Genomic DNA, 11,851 nt, shown 5'->3' with positions numbered 1-11,851 from the left:
TGGGGTACCCACTCCTACTGTGCCAAGACTCGCGTAGTTATCCGTAACTACGCCCTAAGGAGCTGAGCAGCCGGACCCCTGGGGTCCGACTCCATCTCACCGGACCAACGGTCCTGGACCCGCTTCCCGCTCGGGAAGCGGGTCCGGTGTCACCACGTGTCTAAGAGGTGGAAATGCTTAGTGAACACAATGCTCAGTTCCCTCTATCTCTATGACCCAGCAGCCAAAGAAGGCCACGCGCCCTTGGTCCAGGAGGTGCTTATGGCTGGCACGGCCGTCAAGGAGAGGGAGGCGGAGGTGAGAAGGATTTAAGGAATAAAGAAGATGACGGAAGTTGAAGAAGAAAATAGGTGGTCCCACCAGTCATGCGATGAAAAGAAAAGGAACACCATGAGCGTCGATAAAGGAGGGATACCACGGTCTTTTTACGTGGGTGATCCATACCAGTTGACGTGCCATGTCAGCAAAATTGACAATAATATAAACTCTGGTTTAAAAAATGGTAAAAATATAGAAGCTAAAATAAAAATGATTTTTTAAAGAGGTGGCATCCATGACCATGAGAATGATAAATAGTACCCTTCCCGATACCTCCCCGAGAACTTGCCGCCGCCCCCTCCTGTGCCGCGCCACCTCTACCACCGCCGCCCCCTCTCCTGCGCCGCACCCCTCTACCGCCAGCGGCCCCTCTCTGCGTCGCCTTCCTCCCGCGCGGGGATCCGAGCCCGGATCCGCGCCCTGCCCCTGATCCGCACCGCCGCCTCCCTGATCCGTGCACTGCTCCTTGGCCCACCGCCTCCCCGATCCACGTCGACCAGCAGCGCGGGGACTCCGACCGTCGACCCAATCGCAGCGATCCCTCAAACCCTAACCTCGACGGGTTGAGTCTTCACACCCCCCCCCCCGCGCCCCACCCCCGAGATCAGATTACGGTTTCGGTGTTCTTCCTCTTATTCAGGACCTGCCAGGGCGAAGATGACGAAGAAGTCGCGGTGTAGGAGCCGCCGATCTCCCGATGCCGCCCCTCGGGAGCCCCCAGGACCAACCCCCTCTCCTGGTCGATCAGGATAACCCGGCTCGTCCGATCGATCTGGAGAAGGAGCCGCCTCCTCTGCAGCAGTCGATTCGGGACCTGCCAGGGCGAAGATGACGAAGAAGAAGCGGTCGCGGTTTAGGAGCCGCCGATCTCCCGATGCCGCCCCTCGGGAGCCCACAGGACCAACCCCCTCTCCTGGTCGATCAGGAGAACCCGCCTCGTCCGATCGATCTGGAGGAGCCTCCTCCTCTGCAGCATCTGCCGCGGATCGAGAGTGTAAGCAGTGGAAGCAGAGGAACCAGGCGGGAGACCGCTCGCCGTCCCCTGTTGAAGAAACCGCCGTGAGGCCGAAGCAGCGGCGCAAGAAGGAGAAGCGACACCTCCCTCATCCTGGTCCCGAAGATGATGCCTTGCGGAAGGAGGACTCCTGCCCATCCCTCAGGATCTCGCAGGCCAGAGACCGCTGTGCCAACTTGCAAAAAGCAAGAGAGGCCGCTTCCGACCCTCCTGCTGAGAAGAAAAAGGGCAAGCGCGATGGTGGACCTCGAGCGCTGAGCATGAGACCTCGACCACGCCATGTCTGGATATGCAAGTCAGAGCAGGAGCAGCAGCAGCAGCAGCATGATAAGGCCTCCAGTCAATATCTCAAGATCTTGCCAGTGCCAGCCACTGACCTCTGTGCCAACTTGCAAGAAGCAGGAGATGGCTCTGCTGCTCCACCTACAGAGGAAGGAAGCATGAAGCACACCTTGCTGCTTGAGGGGCGTCTCAAGAAGAAAGGTTGCATTGATGATGCAAATCTAGTGATGGAAAAGTCTGGTATGCCTCCTAGCCACAGCAGCAGCATGTCAGGAGAAGCCCAGGAAGAAACCTCCATTGATGTGGAGGAAGCAAGCTCACCACTGAGTGTGGAGAAGCAGCCAAAGCCAACTTCTTCTGTCGATCATGGCAAGGTGGCACTGGATGAAGATGAAGAAGGACGTTCTGGCAAAAATCCTCCTCCTGTGGCGCTCAACGAGATTATTACACATGATGAAGATGGTCAAAACTCTGATAAGATCGGTGTCCAGGCCATTGAGGACTACAAACAAGAACAAGAAAGAATAAGAGGGGAAGCACAAGCCCTCCTTGAACTAGACATGGACGACGTTGCAGAGAAGATATGGTATTACTCAAGGCAGTTAAACCATGACCCTCCCGAGGTGGACCCTGATTATATGACGGAATATGAGCCACAGGAGCTCATTAAGCTTAATGAGCGGCTAGCGTTGTACCGCATCAGGGCGTACGAGGTACAGTATCATGCTGTCTGACCCTTTCTATTCCAGTTTTCTGCATCTGCCCTGCTTTGTGTTTAATTACTTTCTGAATGTTTTTTGTAGTTATCAGTTGATGAGAAGTTGGATGAGCTGGATGATGGAAGTCTGACACAGCACTATCCTCCATCCGTTCTTAATGATGAGGGGTACTTTAGGTACTACGAGGAGAGTCTTGAATGGTACTTCAATGATGAACTCTGCAACTACGCTGGCTTTGAGGACTACCAGCATATAGTGCTTCGTAGTTATGTAAGTATCAACACTTAACTTTGCCATTCCCGCTACTGCTAGCTTAACGCTCATTTTTGTTACTATGTACAACCAATCATGTTGCTATACCCATACTGCATTCTTTAAGTTGGGAGTGGACTTGTCGGTTACATCCTACATTGGTTGGATTTCATGTTATTGTTTACGTTCGTTAGGAGCTTTATTCCAAAAAAAAAAAAATGGCAAAGCAGGATGATTTTGCTGATATGATTTGACTAGTATTCGATTTACTTGATCTGTTTATGAACCATAGTTTTCATTGCTATCGATTTATAAATCTATTGCAAGATATCATCTAAATACAATGATTCAAGTTTCAGTTTATTTACTACTTGGAGAAACAGAAGCAAATAAGACATTTTCTTGTGTTGCTTACAATATAGTCTTGTTGAAGCTAATATAGCATGTTTTGTCTACATTTGTTGTTTCGACGTCAACAAGGGTAGCAATCCATCCAAGGAACCATTATTCTATTTTGTTCTAGCTAATGTTGTCAAAAGTACTAAAAACTATTGACAGTGAAGTACTTTTGAACACTGCTAGTACATTTTCATGTGACAAGATTCAAGTACTTTAAACAAACTCTAAAAGTAGTGTTTTTTTTATTAGTTGTGAAGGTTTTGAATGACGACTCTGCGTGTTCTAGGATGAGAGATAAAATGGAACATAGGGATTTTCGCCCACAGTTTAATGGTGTCATGTGATAGCTATGCAGCATGTAATTATGCAGTCACTGTTCCTTCCTAGTTCTTTTCATCATGGTTAATAAAACTAGACCAGACTGGTGATTCAACTTGAGAGGTTGGAACTCCCAGGCTGTAAATGTGGATGGTCGTCCCTTTTTTTTTGGAACGCATGGTCATTTTTGCCCCCACCTTATGAAACCTCTCAAAAGTTACATACCACATTCCTCTAACCCCATCAACCCGAGAACTCTTGACTATTTGGAACCAGAGCCTTGTCTTGGTTTGTATAAGTGAGTTGATTGTTCACATACATGAAAACTCTAGACCCTTTTGACCTGAGCTGGTAGTTAGACTGGACCAGTGAAATGGCAGGTGTAAAATTTAGGATCGGCTTGGTATCTCAAACAATTGTGCCACATGTCAACAATCATAACCAACCTGGCTGTTCTTTTTCTATTATTGGAGGTAGAAAAAAACGTTTTAGTGCACCATATCACCGTTGTTGCTTATATTTCTTATTATACAACCTTTGAGTTGAGAGAAATAATAGTTTTTCCTTGTTATTTTCTGCTCCACAATACACCCTTTTGTTGGATAATTTGTTTATAGTAGGAAAATGTGTATTTGCAATTTCTAGACATGTACCGTTGGCACTTGATTTCATTATATGTCACAAACTGGGTATCTAGTCAGGGAACAAGTTACAATCAAGATATATTAGCTGTCTGATTTGAGTAAGTGACTACACCTTTTATGATTTTGTGATTATGGACAATGCATATTAGGCTTGTTATTTGGATGGAGATCACGTTATCAAATAGGATTTCCATATGACTGTTGTTTTTTCATCGGATCTGCAAAGTCTAGCTTGTGGTTCATATCAAATCAGACATATGTTGGAAATCAATACTGTGATAATCAGCAAGTGTCTGTATCACCTATTTTGAAATGTCCCTCTAGATATCCTTCTCATGTGAGTACAGACATATTAGCAGGTATCAAAGTGCTTTCAACAGATAATGTATCCTTTGTGCAGGGTGAGTATCTTGATTGGAGTTGTTACAGCAAAACTCGTAATACCTATGCAGAAGACCTAGCATATGTCCAATATTGTGAAGCCATAGAAAATGAGACTAAGGTATTATCAGTTCGATTAAATTGTAAGCTACTGGTCATATGGTTGTGATCTGATAGCCTTTTTGTCACATGACAGTGGATTGAAGGTTATCTGCTGGACAACACACTTCCGGTAAGCATCCCCCGAAACCCTTTTGCACCTAATTAGCATTCATGCAATGTGTTTAGGTTGACACATCTTGCATGTAAACTGTTTTGATTTTAGTGGGAAAGAGTTCAAAATGTGGCACGTGTTCAAGCACTGAAGATTGCAGCAGGCTTTCCCAATGTTTCCCCAAGATTAGTTTTCTCCGGTTTCCGAGTAATGCCACCTCATTCAGTTTTAGTTTAATTACAATAGGTGGTAATGGCATATTGGTATTTGACAGTTCTAGTTTTTCAAATTCAGGAACATATGTGGAGTGTTAAGTTTGATTTCAGGCATAAGGGATTGGATGCTGTCTATTTCGAGATCTGGAAGCGGGTTGCTAAGCAAAAGGTTAGTACCTAAGTATGGACAACTAAGAAACTTTTGCTTTATGTTATTTTCTATTTGTGCGTTGCTTTATGTACTCATTTGCTTATTGACATATTTATCTCAAACTTCCTTCAGATGGATTTCAGAGAAGCTCTGTTGGAAGTATATCATGGAAAAATGTTTCCCTCGTGGATTCTTGATATTGATCTAGAGCTTGAAAATACCACTCGAGCGAGATTCTCAATGAAAGATAAGGTATGGTTATCCTTGTCAGTTTTATTTGTCCATATTCCTACTCTTATGGTGGATGTTTTTCCATTGATCAAGTCATATAGAAATTTAATTTTGTTTCTGTTTTTCAGTATAATGCTTACGTGGCCTGCATTGATGATTTGGTAAGCATGATTGGCATGATTTCCTTGTCCAACTCAATTTTGCAGTTTATATTGATGGAACATCTGTATGCATAGGTTTCAGAGGATGCAGCTCATCCATTGATCACAGAGGCCGTAAAAAAAATGGTTAATTTTTAACCCTGGTTAGCAAATTTGACATGGCTATTTAGGTGATGTTATTCCTAGTTAATTGTGGCATTTTCATTTTACTTTCAGATTTCAAAACCAAAGATCTACGTGGACTACGCAAGGAAAAAGTTAGATATTGCAAAACAAATTGGTTTGACTACCAAAGGTGCGCCCATCTTTTCAACAGTCATGGCGCAAAACTAGTGTGAACATATCCGTGAAAGACTAGTGGAAATAGCAGCGTCTAAGTAATTGTTGTATGTTATTTATTTGTAGGGGCAAGACCACAGGCCACTCCGGCAGCATAGTCACAAAGTTACTGGGTTGACCGGGTCGAGGAACGGGGTCGACGGTCGAGGGTCGTCACATTATAAAATTGTGGTACGAAGGGGGTATACCTCTGTGGAACGATAAATTATTATGTGGAACGTGACCCTAATTCATCCGGGTCGATATTTTCGGGTCGATGCGTCTTTAAAAAGACAAAAACTATATATGTGCTACTAATGAAGAAACTAATCTGCACAAGCATATAAGAAATGTATAAAAAGAGTACATTTAGACCATAGTACACGTACTCGGCTCATTATCTAACAAAAACCACACCTTTAACCTTCTTATCCCAATTAAATCTGCTAGTAATGGGGCTGCGACCTCTCTCAAACCGGGATGCGATCCAATCTTGAATGGGACACTGACCCACTTTGACCCCGACCCTCGAATCGGAACGGCGTTCCCGGGTCGTGGGACGAGGCATCGACCCCGAATCCTGTGACTATGCTCCGGCATGCAGGGGAGGCAATGGCGGAGCAAAGCTTGAGTTGGACAGCTAATAAGGAATAAAAATAGGCTACCGGTGCTAGGTTCACTATCTATGTCGTAATATTTATTAGGTTCACTGTCTATGTGGCTCTGATAAATACCCTGGTGTTGGTATGGGTAAAAAAAAGTTATTGTTCGGTAAATTTTCATAAATGGAGTGAAGAATGGGAGAGCCTTTTTATGATGGAACTAGATAATATTTTTCTTATGATTGTTAAATAAAGATGCTTGTGGCTGCTACCTGACTTGGTATCTATATGATCTATGAATCAAAATGCTATTTACTTAATTATTCTCGCCACAGAGAAACTACCACCGGTTCACAAAATTTGCTTTCCCCCCCACTTCCATACATAATCTGTCAGGGTAAGAGCAACGTGCGTACAGATTCTTGGTATTTCGAGACCCAATTCAATGGGCAATAGCTATGATAAAACTCAGTGCTTATGTCCAAACAATATGGGTGGAGAGAAAATGGGCCCGAGAGAACATATTCTCTGTTTTTTTATTCCCTTAAGGTTAGTCTTATGTCTATGATGCATTTTTATTATTGCTGACCCTATTGTCATAGCGACAATGGATATTAGGATGAAAACGGACAGAAAAAATCTCATCCCAGTCCTATATTTATTCCGCCCGTTTTCAGGCTTCTGTCAAAAGTCCTCTGTCAGGCCCCCTACAGGTTCTGGACTCCTTGGCTTTTGATAAACTTGCACAGCTCACTTTGCCGGCAGTTCTACAGCTCCCAGTAACCATTGACAGGCTGCAGCTACCACAGATAAGAGTCAATGATTTTGTTGGAAATGATTTTAGTGACCAATCCATGGCCATCATCCCATACCAGCCCACTCTGCAAGCTGTTTTGATTTCCTTGTGGGCTGCAGCACAGCCTGATGTTGCAGAGTCAGTTCCATCTGCTCCCCTCTCCCCACCTGCAAAGAAATGCCTGACATCACTCTTTGAGGCTGCCTCATCTGAAACCTCAGGGCATGTTGGTCAGTTTATGTCTCTACCAAAGGCTATCTCTAAGTCAAGATCCAGGAAACCAATTAATTTGGAAGCCTGCAGGAGGAGCCCAAGGTTGCAGAACCAAAGTGGCTTCATGCATACCTCTCTTGAAAACCTGCCTAAGAAACGTAGGCTAGGTTCTGCTAGTACTTCTACCTCTGACAGTTCCACTTCTTGCTTCAATCTGGATGCACCACCAAGCCTGACAGATGGAATCCCACCCCCAATCCCTCTCAAGACACTCCAAGACTAGGGGATTCAATGCAGTGTTCCTCCTAGTGAGGTAACTGATGATCAGCTTCTTTCAAGCAAGTCTCAAGATGCAGACAAGACCTAAGATGTACAACTGGCCCCATGAAGTCTTACCCTATGAAGATACTTTTGGCAGCTTCATCTCCCAGTGTCTATTGGCTACTTATCTTTTATTATGTGTTATGAAAACACTTTGTGTTATTTATCTGCAAACCTGGTCTGTTAAACTTCATGGATGGTGGTGTGCTACTATGTTTTGGTTATACTATGCTGGTGCTTTTTTCTGGTCCTACTTGGCTTTGGACCTGGTCCTTCACAGGCCCTTTTTTGTTCTTTTGATTGTGCTAGTCATAATCATTCTGGCTTACAATCTCAGATGTGTTAATGAATAGTAGAAATTGGTCCATCTTGTGCTGGAACATTCGTGGGCTTAAAGCATGATGCTGTTAGGGACAAAATAGAGGAAAATACTTGTTCAATCATCTGCCTCCAAGAGACCAAAATGCAAACCATTGATATGCCTTTTCTGAGAAAATTTATCCCTCGCAGATTTGATAAATTTGATTTTGTTCCATCTCTTGGGGCTTCTTGAGGTATCTTAGTCATTTGGAACAGTGCTACTTTTTCTGCTATCACAGTGGACAAACAAAGTTTTGGACTCACACTTTCTTTCACTTCTCGGCATAATTTAGCTACCTGGAATTTGACAACTGTTTATGGCCCATGTCATGAACCTGCTCGATCAGACTTTGTAAATTGGCTAAAAAATCACCAGATCGATGATGATGCCAATTGGATCTTTCTTGGTGATTTCAACTTCTACAGATCTCTCATAGACAGAAATAAACCTGGGGGCAACCTGCAAGATACTCTCATTTTCAATGATATCATTGGCCATTTGGGTTTGGTAGAACTCCCCCTTAAAGGGAGGGCCTTTACTTGGAGCAATATGCAACAGGAACCTCTCCTTGAACAGTTGGACTGGTTCTTCACTTCTAATAACTGGATGTTGGCCTATCCAAACACACTAGTAATGCCATTAGCTAAGATCACTTCTGATCATGTTCCTTGTAAGATTTCAATTAGCACAAGTATTCCAAAGTCAAATATCTTCAGATTTGAGAACTTCTGCCCTCAGCACCCTGGTTTCTTAGAAGCTGCCACAACTGGTTGGTCAGCACTAGTTAGAAACCAAAGAGATTCAGCTAGTTCAATTGCAGGTAAATTCAAAAATACCAGGCAAAGTCTCAAGAATTAGAGCAGACATTTATCTAACATGTCCTTGTTGATCAAACACTGCAACAAAGTCATCCTCTTTTTAGATGCTGTTGAGGACTGTAGACCTCTTTTCTTGCCTGAATGGAATTTAAGAGTGATTATCAAAAATCATCTCCAAGAGCTACATAGATACAGAAATATTTGTTGGAAAAAGAGATACAATGCAAATAAAATCAAGTTGGTAGATGAGAACACAAAGTTTTTCATGCAATGGCCACCATTTCTTATAGAAGAAATGCAATCTCTCAACTAAGGGATGAAAATGGAAATTGGATTGCTGATCATGATGGTAAAGCTGCCCTCTTGTATCTAGCTTACAAGAACAGAATGTGAGTTTCTTTGCAACCTCAGATGTTATTTGATTTGGATCAGCTAATAAACCTGAATGTTGATCTTAGCTCTCTTATTGAGCCTTTCTCTAAAGAGGAGATAGACCAAGTTGTCAAGAACATGCCAACTGATAAGGCACCAGGCCCAGATGGTTTTAATGGACTCTTCCTGAAAAAATGCTGGCCCTTTATCAAAGAGGATTTTTATAAGCTTTGCTTTGATTTCTTTGATGGCCAGGTGAACTTAGAAAGCATTAATGCATCCTTCATCACCCACATTCCTAAGATCAATAACCCAGAGACAGTAAATGACTTTAGGCTGATATCCTTGCTGAATTGCAGCATAAAGCTCCTCACAAAGCTTCTGGCTGATAGATTGCAAAGTGTCATCCTACAGCTCTTGCACAGTAACCAGTATGGTTTCATCAAAAATAGAACAATTCAGGACTGCATTGCATGGTGCTTTGAATACATCCATCAATGCCATCAGGACAAGAAAGAAATTATCATCCTCAAGCTAGACTTTGCCAAAGCTTTTGACACCATAGAGCACTGTGCAATCACCCAAGTTATGAGGCAGATGGGTTTCCTGAAAAATGGTTGAATTGGATTTCCATGATATTTGACTCAGGCTTTTCTTCAATTCTTCTAAATGGAATCCCAGGAAAACAATTTAAATATAAGAGAGGGGTTAGGCAAGGGGACCCTCTGTCTCCCCTTCTTTTTGTTCTAGCTGTTGAACTGTTGTAGTTTGTGATCAATGATGCCTTGCACCAGGGACAATTTGCTCTGCCAATCCCATATTACAACAGTGACTTTCCTGTAGTCCAGTATGCAGATGATACAATTCTCATTATGCAGGCTGATATCACCCAAGTACTGCACCTTAAGAACATCCTTTCCCTCTTTTCTGCATCCACTGGCCTGAAAGTCAACTACAACAAGTCCTCCATGATCCCAGTTAATGTTTCTACAAATAAATTGAACAATTTGGCAGCAGCCTTTGGATGTCAGGTTGGGTCCATGCCATTCACATACTTGGGTTTGCCCATGGGAACCACTAAGCCCAGATTTGAGGATCTAACACCTCTCATGGATAGAGTAGAAAGAAGGCTAGTCTCATGCTCTAGTTTTCTATCCTATTCTAGACGTCTACAAATGGTGAATTCCTCCATCTCCCCAATCATCACCTATGCTATGTGCTCTATCAAGCTGCCAATTGGAGTAATTGAAAATATTGATAGAGCTAGAAAACAATGTCTTTGGTGGGGGAATGTAGAGAAGAAAAGGGGAGGTAACCTTGCTGCATGGTCAATGGTACAAAAACCAAAATCCAAGGGTGGATTGGGTGTCATTAATCTCAGATTACAGAACGATGCTCTCCTTATGAAACAGCTACATAAATTTTATAACAAGGTAGATATACCTTGGGTTCAGATGGTTTGGTTCAAGCACTACCCCATGAAAGTACCTCATGCCTCACCAGAAGTAGGCTCCTTTTGGTGGAAGGATATTCTTAGGCTCAATGTTCTCTATAGAGGAATTTCAAAATGTGCTGTGGGAGATGGCTCTACTGTCACTTTCTGGGAGGACCTTTGGTCTGAAGAAATCATGGCCACAAAGTTCTTTGTCTTCTTTTCCTTTGTCAGGAACAACAACTCCTCGGTGCAGGAGCTTCTGAATGTCGATGATCTTGATTCAATTCTTCATCTACCACTTTCTTCGCAGGCTATGGAAGAATTGCTCATCTTGCAACAGGAACTGGTCACCATCCCATATAATGCAGATCAGAAAGATACATGGTCCCTTATTTGGGGTAGCCCAATCTATACTTCTAGAAGATATTACAAGATGGTTCATCAATATCTGCAAGTTTCCCCAATTTTCAGAAAGCTGTGGAGTTCGAAGTGCACCCAAAGAATAAATTTTTTTGCATAGCTAATGCTAGTAGACAGGCTTAATACGAAAATGATGCTGCTCAGAAGGAACTTTCATGTTCAGCCCAATACTTTTTGTGTCATGTGCACTTCTTTAGCACAAAAGGATATTGATCACCTGTTCTTCTACTGTCCCTTTGCAGCCAGATGTTGGCAAAAGCTTGGCATACATTGGGGAGATGAAAATGATATATATGACAGAATACTCCTGACAGTAAACAACACTGGTATTCCTTTCTTTATAGAAGTCTTCTTGATAGCCTCGTGGGAAATCTAGAACTTGAGGAACTCAAAAATATTTGACAATGGAAGACCAGCGTTTCGATTATGGCTGATAAACTTCAAGCAGCAGGCTCATCTCCAACTCTTGAGAGTTAGAGAAATAGTTAGATCACCAATTGTACAATGGCTAGAGTCTCTTACTTAAGTCACTCTCTCTCTTACCCCCTGTACTTCTCTTTGTAAGTATTACTCCTCTGTACAGTTTATTTCCATTTTAATTTAATTGCTGTGGGGAACTCCCCCACAGTTTCACGTCAAAAAAAATCCCGAGACAAGCTCGACTCGACTCTAACTCCTAGACTACCTAACCTACTCTAGAAAGTAAAAGTGAGAAGAGAGAACTCCTTTTGTGTGTGTCTCACAAGTGAGGGATGGAGGCCTATTTATAGATGCTAGAGGTCGGTGTTTGGCCGGGGCGTCATTTGTAAGCAAGAGGATCGGTTGACGTAGCTTCCACGCGAAGATGAGCACAAGACGCTGCAAAGTGGGGCCGGCCGGCCTCACTTAGGCCGGC

At 43.2% G+C, this 11,851-nt stretch overlaps 1 protein-coding gene across 2 annotated transcripts; it reads left to right on the top strand.

Moving 5' to 3' along the window:
- The first annotated feature begins 603 nt into the window (after nucleotides 1–603).
- LOC120671227 lies at nucleotides 604–6,540 on the top strand. 2 transcript variants are annotated; one of them, XM_039951509.1, is made up of 12 exons: nucleotides 604–2,328; nucleotides 2,419–2,604; nucleotides 4,348–4,449; nucleotides 4,525–4,560; nucleotides 4,654–4,749; nucleotides 4,837–4,926; nucleotides 5,041–5,160; nucleotides 5,268–5,300; nucleotides 5,376–5,426; nucleotides 5,517–5,595; nucleotides 5,706–5,723; nucleotides 6,210–6,540. In XM_039951509.1, the coding sequence occupies exons 1-12, from the start codon at nucleotides 1,147–1,149 to the stop codon at nucleotides 6,260–6,262; spliced, it is 2,046 nt and encodes a 681-aa protein (XP_039807443.1). In that variant the 5' UTR covers nucleotides 604–1,146; the 3' UTR covers nucleotides 6,263–6,540. The 2 variants fall into 2 exon arrangements, with proteins under 2 accessions (XP_039807443.1, XP_039807444.1); XM_039951510.1 differs by having other exon boundaries at nucleotides 5,706–6,540.
- The last annotated feature ends 5,311 nt before the right edge of the window (nucleotides 6,541–11,851 follow it).

The sequence above is a fragment of the Panicum virgatum genome, chromosome 4N (assembly GCF_016808335.1).
Source record: "Panicum virgatum strain AP13 chromosome 4N, P.virgatum_v5, whole genome shotgun sequence".
Taxonomy (NCBI): Eukaryota; Viridiplantae; Streptophyta; class Magnoliopsida; order Poales; family Poaceae; genus Panicum; species Panicum virgatum.
Note: the sequence above shows the minus strand (reverse complement) of the source record. Positions and strands in the feature narration are given on the sequence as shown.

Excerpts from the sequence above, each read along its gene's own strand:
- LOC120671227 (XM_039951509.1), top strand. The coding sequence starts at position 1,147 with ATGACGAAGAAGAAGCGGTCGCGGTTTAGGAGCCGCCGATCTCCCGAT. Across the intron at positions 4,450-4,524 it reads CCATAGAAAATGAGACTAAG|TGGATTGAAGGTTATCTGCT; the intron begins GTATTATCAGTT and ends GTCACATGACAG. Across the intron at positions 4,750-4,836 it reads TAGTTTTCTCCGGTTTCCGA|GAACATATGTGGAGTGTTAA; the intron begins GTAATGCCACCT and ends TTTCAAATTCAG.